General features: G+C 40.2%; 1 protein-coding gene across 2 annotated transcripts in view; it reads right to left on the bottom strand.

Moving 5' to 3' along the window:
* Window positions 1-396: 396 nt before the first annotated feature.
* The window catches only part of abcc1 (ATP binding cassette subfamily C member 1 (ABCC1 blood group)), a 28409-nt gene continuing 18332 nt past the window's right edge, over window positions 397-10473 (bottom strand). Inside the window, exons 18-32 of one of the 2 annotated variants that reach the window (XM_067477124.1) lie at window positions 10007-10174; window positions 9117-9291; window positions 7968-8028; window positions 7508-7637; window positions 7176-7383; window positions 6674-6984; window positions 6296-6495; window positions 6054-6180; window positions 5816-5917; window positions 5067-5213; window positions 4784-4942; window positions 4238-4404; window positions 2818-3012; window positions 2524-2640; window positions 397-1669 (exon numbers count right to left, since the gene is read on the bottom strand). In XM_067477124.1, coding sequence (XP_067333225.1) covers window positions 2532-2640; window positions 2818-3012; window positions 4238-4404; window positions 4784-4942; window positions 5067-5213; window positions 5816-5917; window positions 6054-6180; window positions 6296-6495; window positions 6674-6984; window positions 7176-7383; window positions 7508-7637; window positions 7968-8028; window positions 9117-9291; window positions 10007-10174 — 2259 coding nt within the window. In that variant the 3' untranslated portion in view covers window positions 397-1669; window positions 2524-2531. The remainder of the gene's footprint in view (window positions 1670-2523; window positions 2641-2817; window positions 3013-4237; window positions 4405-4783; window positions 4943-5066; window positions 5214-5815; window positions 5918-6053; window positions 6181-6295; window positions 6496-6673; window positions 6985-7175; window positions 7384-7507; window positions 7638-7967; window positions 8029-9116; window positions 9292-10006; window positions 10175-10473) is intronic. The other variant, XM_067477125.1, reaches the window with a different exon arrangement.

Here is a 10473-nt window from a genome sequence, read left to right as displayed (position 1 = left end):
TAAGTTGGTAAAAATAATAACGCAATGAAAAAACAAGCCAGTTTCATCCTAAACACAGTGTTGTTAAAAGAATAGGTAATGAAACAGACTATAAATATGCTTCTATCCCAACTTTTTTCAAATGCGTTGGTGGCAGCAATATTAATTAATAATATAATTAATATAATATAATATTAGAAAAATATTTTCAGCATCTAATATGGTGTGTTTGTACTATTTTCAGTCTAACATAGGTTTTAAATGATCTGAAAATCATTGCATAATTTTAATATTTTAGTTTCCCCATTTTTGTGAAACAGGGTTGAATATAGTTGAGTATAATACATTTCTTCTAAATGCCATGTTTTCTACCAAGATTATTTTTCCCAATAATGTCTTAGAGACGTAAATATATGGTTTTTAATATAAATTGATTTTATTTCAAAAGTGAATACACAAACAAAGTAGTACATTCATAAAACATTTAATATTATACTAATATAATCATAATCATGTAACATAAATAGGTTTAATCTCCACAGACTTTACATCATGGCCTGAGACACAAACAAAAGCTTTTGTTTATTTTTATTTTTTTACATAAGCAGAACTTTTACAACTAAGACATCATGATGTCCAAAGAACATTGGTTTTAGCTACCATCAGATTTTCAACAGTGAACAGAACCTTTGTTGGCCCCAGATTTACATGTACCTTTGTTATCAATGTAAAGCCAATATTGACTCTGTAACAGAGCTTCAACCCATCACTTCCACAACTAATCGGAACATCAGCAGCAGTTAAACTGCTCTACGGCAATGAACTTACACAAGTGACTGTGTGCACACGTACTTCCAAACTTAGACAAAAGTATTTGATCCATCTGACTTCTGAGTCATGAGAATGAATTCTAAACTGTGAGAAAAACACTGTAATGCTTTTCCCCAGCCATTAATGTTGAAGGCTGTAACATTAATGGTGAAATGAAGACATTTTTTATTCCCAAAACACTTAGCACTCATCTTCTGCAAAGCACTGAGATGTGTTAAACATAGAAAAAAATATCCCACGCGGCATCTATGTGTTACATCCATCCAGTAAACGACGTTTTTAATAAATGTTTGTAAAAATTTGTCAGTGAAAGTGACTGTGTATACAGTACAAAAAATAAGTTCCTAGTGCCCATTAGGAATAATGTGCACTAAAAACGTTCTGTTGCTCTCCTTTAACTGCAGTGTTTATATTTGTCATTTTAGAGCTTCAGGTGAATAGATCTTATTTAAATAGGAAAGCGACTTGCTAAAACAAATATAGCACAACAAAGAAATACAACAGTGTCTAATAAATGAAAAAACTGCTGAGAGCTTTGAGAGCTATTTTTTACTCATTGGCATATGTCCATTTGACTTATAGGTTATAAAACAAAAGATATGTAACATATACATACAAAAACAGAAAAAAGTAATTTTTTTGCACATTCAGTACCATGTGACTTCATTGTAGTTCATTTAAAAATAAAACTCATATTCTGGAGCCATCAAAGGCTCCCCACCAACACAGACAAGTGAAGAACAGCCACGTTTTCCCCAAATCACTTAGACCCTGTTTCGACTTGGTTTTAAAATGCATTTGGAGTAATCCTGGGGGTAGGTCTTCTCTCACCAAAACAACCACCACGCCATGTATTTTCCTACAAAGGGGACACATAAGCATTTACACTGCATAAGTTACGTGGTCACATGTATCCCAGAGCACATCGACAAGTGATGTGAATGACTGGATCACCATTTGTTTTGCTGGCTGTTTGTACATTTGTATAGCACTGTCCATTTGTGATCGGATCACCTAAAAGACATTTTATAACCAAGTTTACATGGGGTGATAGGTAAAACTGGAGAGTTGCTGCATTTGAAGTGTGGCTTTGTGTAACGAAAACATTACAGAGCAGAGCCCTGACAGTTTAAAGCTGCTGCTGAAAGAAACACAAACATGCAATAAATATTCAAATACCCAAACTTGGTGAAGTCTAGCTTTGTTGTGATTTTTATGCGTTGATGTTCAGTGGTACAACCCACGACTACCTAGGCTGATGACATCACTAGTATAACTTATGCTTTTGACCAATCCGCTGGTGCACATTTACCTCCTCCTGATGAGAGGCAAACAATAAACACTTATCATTCTAAAGAATTCTTCTGATCTTACATTCAGATGAACAAATGTGCTGTAATTCAGCGTTGCTAGTTACAAGGTTAAAATATTGGCGTATCCCAGCTCTAAACTAATTACTGAATCATATGGCTTTCCAGATCACGCTGCAATTTTATATTTTTCTTGGAAGAAGAAAATATAGACATGATTGGGGCCGACAAGAAGAAACAGGGTTGTTTAGGACAGGCCGCATAGAACTTTTATTTAAATAAGGATTGGAAAATGTGGAGCTGGGAAACCTAAACTCTTTTCTCCCTTTCCCTCTGTAACTCGGGACCCCAGGAGCCAGGATCTAAGAGGGGCTCAGAAGAGCAGCTGAACAAAGTGAGGTACCTCCTACTTTAGACCAGTCCAGCGTCCTTGGCCATCTTGTAAAATGCTCCTTTTTGAGTGATGAGATTAGAGGGGGAGTCAAACTCTGCCATCTCTCCCTTGTCCAACACCAGGACCCTGAAGGAGACAGAATACTCATCAAATTCCATACAAGTAGCAAAACAAAGTGCCAGTAAGCCTTGTACTACATCTATTTATAATTAAGTTAGTACTAATACACCCTGCTCAAATCTGCATTAGGTACTTGTGTGTGAACACTCATCTGCACTGTGTTTCGTGTGTAGTGCATGATACCTGGTGTAATCCATAATTGTGTTCAGGCGATGAGCTATTGTTAGGACAGTGCAGTCCTCAAACTGAGAGCGGATGGTGGACTGAATCAGGTTGTCTGTCTCCATGTCCACCGCTGCTGTGGCCTCATCTAGAACCAGGATCTTTGTTTTCCTCAGCAGAGCTCTGGCCAGGCACAGCAGCTGCCGCTGACCCACACTGGGGGTGAAACACATAGTTTCAATTCGACTTTATTTATATAGTGCCAATTCGCAACAAAGTAATCTCAAGACACTTTACATATTAAAGTCCAAACTATATCAGTATGTAGAGAAAACCCAACAAATCCCCCTTTAGCAAGCCTATAGGCAACAAGTGGAGAGGAATAACTCCCTTTAACGGAAGAAACCTCCAGCAGAACCACGGTCACGGTGGGTGGCCATCTGCCTTGACCGGTTGAGGTGAGTGCAAAGTGTAGAGAGAAAAGAAAAGAGCAACAAAGAAACAAAACATTTGGCAGGTTGGTAGGACCAGTAGCTGCACACTGGAAACACACAGCTCCAAAGCCAGGGACACCTGCAGAATGGGACAGAGAGCGGGAGACAGAGAGGGAGAAGCAGAACTACAGGAGAGAGAAGACACAAACTAATTTGCATTCTCATTGCCCTTGGGGGGGTTCACCAACAGTCTAAACCTATAGCATCATCAACTAACAGCTAGTACAGGTTGATTGAGCAGCTTTAACTATAAGCTTTATCAAAAAGGAAGATGTTAAGCCTAGTCTTAAAAGTAGAGAGGGTGTCTTCCACCCAAATCTGGATTGGGAGCCGGTTCCACAAGAGAGGAGCTTAATAGTTAAAGGCTCTGCCTCCCATTCTACTTTTGGAAACTCTGGGAACTACAAGTAGGCCTGCATTCTGAGAATGAAGTGGTCAAATGGACAATACAGTACTATGAGGTCTTTTAAAAATAATGGCGCTTGACCATTAAGAGCTTTATATGTAAGAAGCAGGGTTTTGAATTCTATTCTATATTTTATGGGAAGCCAATGGAGAGAAGCTAATGAAGGAGAAATATGGTGCTTTCAAAGCTTTGGGTAATTATTAATTTAAGATGTGAGGCAGCATCCAGTTTTAAAGCATTTGGCTAAAATTCCCTGACTGTTTTTGTCATATCTGTCAGGTTTATTCGGCTTTGGAAATGGTGATGTAACTGTAAAATTGTATCAGGCAGATTCATTGCCATTGCTTTTACTCATACTGCTTTTTTGTGTTCTCTTCCCTGGTGTTAAACCTCAGTGAGTTAAACTGCTGCATGTTACACAAATGATTTTCATTGCTACAAAAAGGCTTTTACTCTGAAATATCCGTGCAGGAATTCTTCAATGTCCTTGCAAGTGTGATAAAGTGTGATAAGTATTACTTTGTATTTAAGGGTATTTTACCTGAGGTTCTCTCCTCCTTCACTACATTCGTGATTGAGTTTGTTAGGCAGGCTTGACACAAAGCTTCTGAGATGAGAGAACTCCAGAGCCCTCCATATATCCTCATCAGAGTAGCTGTCAAAAGGATCCAGGTTCATCCTTAGAGAGCCTGAAAACACCACTGGGTCCTGAAGAGGGGGACATTACATTATATTATGAGACCAAAAGCTTTGTCTGGATTTCTCAAATGATAGATAAGTTGTCTGTGCCTTATTCCTGCATTCGTTTATTCTAAGCGTATGGTACCTCAGGCCTGGTACCTTTAGGGGAACTAATTGAAGCACATGTCTTACATGATTTGTCCCTAGTGTTTATAAAACTAAACGAGGGAAACACAATGAGACATCACTTCATGTCAAAATACAGACTTTATATAAATAGAGCATAACCGTAGTTTTTTTTTTACATGGTGCCGTTATTTTTTTAAAATATACCTATTTAAGTTCTATACCTGGGAGACCATTCAGCCAATTTCACTTTGTGTTCTTTAGTATCCTCTGTACTGACCTGTGGAATAATGGTGATCCTGGAGCGGAGCTCATGGAGACCCAGCTTAGCAATGTCCACTCCATCAATAAAGATGTGGCCTTCGGCACTCTCAATAATTCGGAACAGTCCCAGAGTTAGGGAAGATTTCCCCGCTCCAGTGCGCCCCACGATCCCCACCTTATGGGAAGATCATAATGTAGATCAGCAAATCTTAAAACCCATACATACAGTCTCCTCCAAAAGTATTGGAACATGTTCTTCTGCATGTTCTTTTTGGGCAAATCGCTTTTTCACTCTGCACCTTCTCTCCTCCATTAATATTGATGCTGATGTTGCGAATGGCCAGGTCCAGATCTTGGCGGTAGCGCAGACTGAAGCCTCTGAGTTCTATGCAGCCTGCGGTAGGCCAGCCTGGTGGAGTACTGGAGGGCTCGCCTTTCCACTCTGCCTGGAGGGCACAAGAGACATTTAAATGAGCACACTAACATTTCAGGCTGCTCCCTGCACCTCTAAGGTTAGAACTGATCCCAGAGACCAGAGAAATTTGGAATAGACTCTGAAAGTTGTAAATGCATTTCACAACACCACACCACTGATGGACTGGTACCACGTGAGAGTATATAAAGCTCTATGACACTAGTGTTAAATTTGTGTTGAGGAAAACCAAGTATGATTCAAACATCAGTCCTTTAATGCAATTATAATTAGGATCTAGCACCAAGAGTAGATGTTGGTGTGAATTTACCAGATGACAATTTCCATCTTTTGCTATCTTTACATTAGATTTGGCGTTGGTGGCCAAATCTGTTCCTTGAGAGTTGCAAGCCTGCTTGTTTTTCAACTATAGAAAATTCCAACAATTGTTATCTTTAAGCTTCTAACTGACTGGACACAAGGTATCCAGGTAATCAGCAGTGGGTTGTGCAGGGATGTTTGGAAGATAAGCTGTGCTGTGGCTCTCAAGGACCAGAGTTGGCCACCCCTGCTTTACACGTCATACATACGTTACATATTAGTGCATTTCCATAGGTTATAAGTGTTTCTGTGTACCTCTTTCTCTGTGTCACAGTACTGTTTCACTCTCTCTACGGCCACAATATTAGTCTCCATATCTGAGGACATCCTCACAAGCCAGGTTAGAGTGGCAGTCAGCTACAAACGGGGAAGAGGACAGGAAAAGGATGGTGACAACAAAACCTCTAACTTATAGAGTGGAGGTGACTTCTTGCTACCACTGAAAATGGTATGACCTGGAACAGGAAACATGGGTGTAAGTAAGAGAGGTTACCTGAAGGGCATAGGAGATAGCCAGGCCCATTATGCCTGGACTGAGGTTCTCTCTGGTTATGACAGCAAACAAAGCAGCAAATGACACAATGCAGTTTCCAACAAATTCCAGGCGAATAGCTAGCCACCTACAAAACACAGAAGAGATCAACAGAATTACTACGAGGCCTATTATGTCATCTCGTCTTACCAAAAGATAAAGCATCCCAGCTGTAAAAGTTGAATCCGATTTATTTGTCTCACCTGTTTGCTACAATGCCGGGGTAGTAAGCCTTCTGGTTGTGGTCCACCCGTTGGTCACTCTCGCAAATAAAGCGCTCCTCTTCACCAAAGGCTCGAATGACAGAGGTGCCGAGCAGTGTTTCACTGAAGTGGGTGTAGATGGGTGAACGGCTGACTGACTCTAGTCGCTTTAGTTGGCGCGATGATGCTACATAAAACCTCTGGACAGAAAAAGTACAGACATGCTTGACAGCTGCAATCACTTTACTGGAATAAACCAGTCTATACAAAATATGGTGCAGCTAATAGGAAAGTGACCGTTTTCTACAAACTTCTTCACATGTAGTTACAAGTTTAGGGCATCAAATGCATAAAGAAATCGGTTTTGCCTTTACTCACCTGCACAAAAAAGTAAAGCAGGCCAAGAAAAGGAATGACGACAGCTACCAGTGGTGTGGCAATCAGGATGACAACACAAGCACCCAACACATTGAACAGAGAGCCAAGGAACATCTTGAATATCTCTGGAATCACTGTGTCAATGGTGTTGATCTCCTTGGAAAAGCGGTTGACCAAATTACCACTAGGGGTTCGCTCAAAAAAGGACATAGGTGAGCGCAGAACATCATACAGCATGGACTGGTGGAGGTAGCGGGATGCCAGGATGCCCCCAATGGACATGGAGAGAGAGAAACCAAGGACTGCCACACCTGAAGGAGCAGTAACATTTAAAACGGTAAAATGAGTCATCTTTATACACTGTAATCATTTCAAACAAATCACCTGTTTAACTTTAGCTCAGCGACAGACATGAGTTGTACTTTCAGTTCTAGGGCAAAGTCCTACATTTTTTGGAATGAGGTATTAAAATGTCTGCTGGACATCCCCTCCCCCTCCTCACCCTGTGAAAGGCCAAGACCAGCGTAAACTCCCAGTCTCATCGTTCTGGTAGGCTGTGTGCCATTAACCACAGGGTCATCTGTCCACATGCTCAACCAGTAGTTGGCAAACAGGGAGAATACATGATTTAAAAAGAACAGCAGCAGACTGAAGCAGGACAGAAGCACTCCAATGGCTTTCAGATAGGAACAGAACACAGACAACTTGACCTGGGGAGGAAATGGAAGCCAACAGAGATCAGGTGGTGGTTGGGACAATTGCATGCTACATAGAGACATACAATGCTGAATTTTGTTTCTCTGATGTGTTTAAGCATGTAAATCTACTACCCACCTTTCCGGTATTGGCCTTGTCAGCCTCCGTCAGCTTGCCCAGCTCAGGCTTCTTGACCTCTTTGCTCAATTTTTTGTCTTCCTTGTCCATTTCGGAAAGTTTGGGCAAACTTTTGACACCCAAACTGCTGCTAAAAGATGAAAGAATAAAAAGAAACATTGGAACTTTAAAGAGTTGAAAAACTAAAGTGTCTGTCAAACTATATAATCCTAAAGTTCAAGCTTCCAATTCCTTATATAAGATCATACTAACAACTTACAACTTACAGTTAAGAGACTAACTTGAACAATTGCTTGAACAAACGTCCCACAAAAGGAAGAGATACTTGGAATAGTAATAAAAAGATGTTCTTGGATGAGGCCCATTCTGTCCTACTGATGACAAATACTTTGTGCAGACCAAAAACAACATTGCACTGCTTCTACTAGCAGGTCTTCTGTGTTTGTGCAGTTTCACTCACTCAACAAGAGCAGTCGCACAGCCGTTCTCCATTCCTTTGGTTCCACTTTCTGGCACAGATTCTAAATGTAGGAAAGAACCAGAAAATAAATACATTTTGCAAACACTGAACCAAACTACTAAGTTTGAGAATACACTTGCAATCCATGTGCGTAGTTTCCTTTTGCTGGTAATTAGCCGGTAAGGAGAACCAACGGGAACTGTATGGTTACCAATTGCATTTTATTGTTAAACTGCATGGAACCACATGCTTCAAGAGTGTTTATGAACTTATCCTCTAACCAGTTTTAAAATACTGGACACTCAAACTATAAAGCACAGCCCCAGTTTTCAAATTGGAAGATAAACTCAAAGCCAAGAAAAGAAAAACATCCAGATCTGTCAGATGGACATTGACCTGCCTTGAATTTAATAATATATAGCAGTATATCTTAAATAAAAATCATCTGCTGTAAGGTAGGACCAGTCTGACTCAGCAATTATCTTATGGTTGGTTTCTGTAGACGTTTTTACAGGTTATGGACTGTGTTGCCTAATTTATATGTACATGAAGCAAAAGTATTCTAAAAAAATCTGGGTGAAAACCCTGGTGTAAACAATTGATGTGTCATTGTATATTTGCTTTTGCATACATGTCTGGAGGATATAAGAGGTTGACCACTAGGTGGCAGACTAGGATCTTTTTGCTTTTGTTAGCATTTCTTCCTTATGAAATTTGTTTTTGCCTAATACCGATGACATGAGGACACAAGGTTACAGGACCGTGGATGTTGAGATCCCAGCAGTGAAAATGACATCACTGTTCTTTGATAATTCTCAAAAATGTGGTGATTCAAAGCCTTTCCTATTACTTTACTACTGTATGCTAACGTGCTGCTAAGATGTCAAAACCCCACTGCCATGTAGCATTGCTCTTTCATGATGTACACAACTGCCATGGTAAATCAATGTAGGAAACATGGAGTTGCCCTAATGCCTAAAGAAACGTGTAGTTAAAAGTAAGTATATCTCCACCCTTAGAACAATACACTGAAGAGTTTCTTATTCTAAGTACTGATGACATTAATGTGCTTTGATGAAAAATAAACATAAAATTAAGAGAAATATAATTAAGACTATGTTTTTTAGTCAGCGCAGCAGTGTGTCTCACCACTGTTCTGAATGTTTTCACCAGAGGCATATGTTCGCAGGAAATCAGAGAAGGCTCCTTCTGTGGCCATGAGTTGCTGGTAGGACCCCATTTCAGTGATTTCTCCGTCTGCCATCACAAGGATCAGGTCGGTCTGGGGAAGGTAGCTCAGTCCATGGGTCACGAGCACACGAGTCTGCACACAGACAAACAGACTAAATATACATCTGGGGAAAAGGTGACTCTCGTACTAGTCAGTAAATCTTTTCAGTTTAGCAATATGTTAGTCTTTCATGCAGTTGTCTTGCACAGATCAAAAGCCTAACCACTCTCCACCAATCACATTTTGGCCCTTAATTTATATTTGAGTTCTCAATTTTGGGGCACAACTGTGGGTCAGAAGGTGGAGCAGTCATCTTCCAATCCTAGGGTTGTTTGTTTGATTCCCAGCTCCTCCTGTCACATGTCGAAGTGTCCTGGAGCAAGACCCTGAACCTGCAACTTAGTTGCTTTCGGCAAGTGCAGGCCAGCTCCATAGCAGGTCCCGCATCAGTGTGTGTGTGTGTGTGTGTGTGTGTGTGCGTGTGTGATTGTGAGTGTGCATGGGTGAACGAGAAGCAGTGTAAAGCATCGAGTGTGGTCTGCGCTTAGGATTATTGGTTTTATTTCATAGCATTCATTATGCACACATCACTTTTAGGTGGTATATCCACTTTGTGTCTAAGTGCACTTGAGTCTTTGTTATTCCTGTAGGTTTCATACTGGGTTTTTCACACTGGGTTTTTTTATACATGTAATTTTTCCGCCTAGGTTCATGCTGTACCAGCCTAAACATAAAAACGTCATCCAGTGTCAATAAATAGCAATTATACTTGGTGCTGCACGTTGGTTATGCCTGAGATTGCACACACCTTGTCCTTCAGCAGTCCCCGTGGGCCGATGACTTGTTCAAAGATGTGTTTTCCTACATGAGCATCAACAGCAGACAGTGGGTCATCTAGCAGGTAGACAGCTCGGTCACAGTAGACAGCCCTGGCAAGGCTCACCCTCTGCTTCTGTCCGCCGGACAGATTCACTCCCTGCAGTGAAGACATACAGACAGAGGTTGAAAAAGAGCAAATCAACTTTATCCTCTAAAGACTAATGGGCCTTGTTCCACACTTCAGGGTTTAAAAATTGTATACAGGCATTATTTAATAAGAGTCACTAACAGAGATTAAAAGAGATTATATAAAGTAGAACTGTGCAATTAATCAAATTTTGATTTAAGTTAAAAGTATGGTTTTCAATGATATATAATAACAAAGTAACTGAACTCTCAATTGTTTTATTTATATCTCAATTATTTTGCCCCATTCTTTTTTGTGACAGTACCCTT

Source organism: Channa argus, chromosome 15, assembly GCF_033026475.1.
Source record: "Channa argus isolate prfri chromosome 15, Channa argus male v1.0, whole genome shotgun sequence".
Lineage (NCBI taxonomy): Eukaryota > Metazoa > Chordata > Actinopteri > Anabantiformes > Channidae > Channa > Channa argus.
This window is presented reverse-complemented; position numbering and strand designations above follow the sequence as displayed.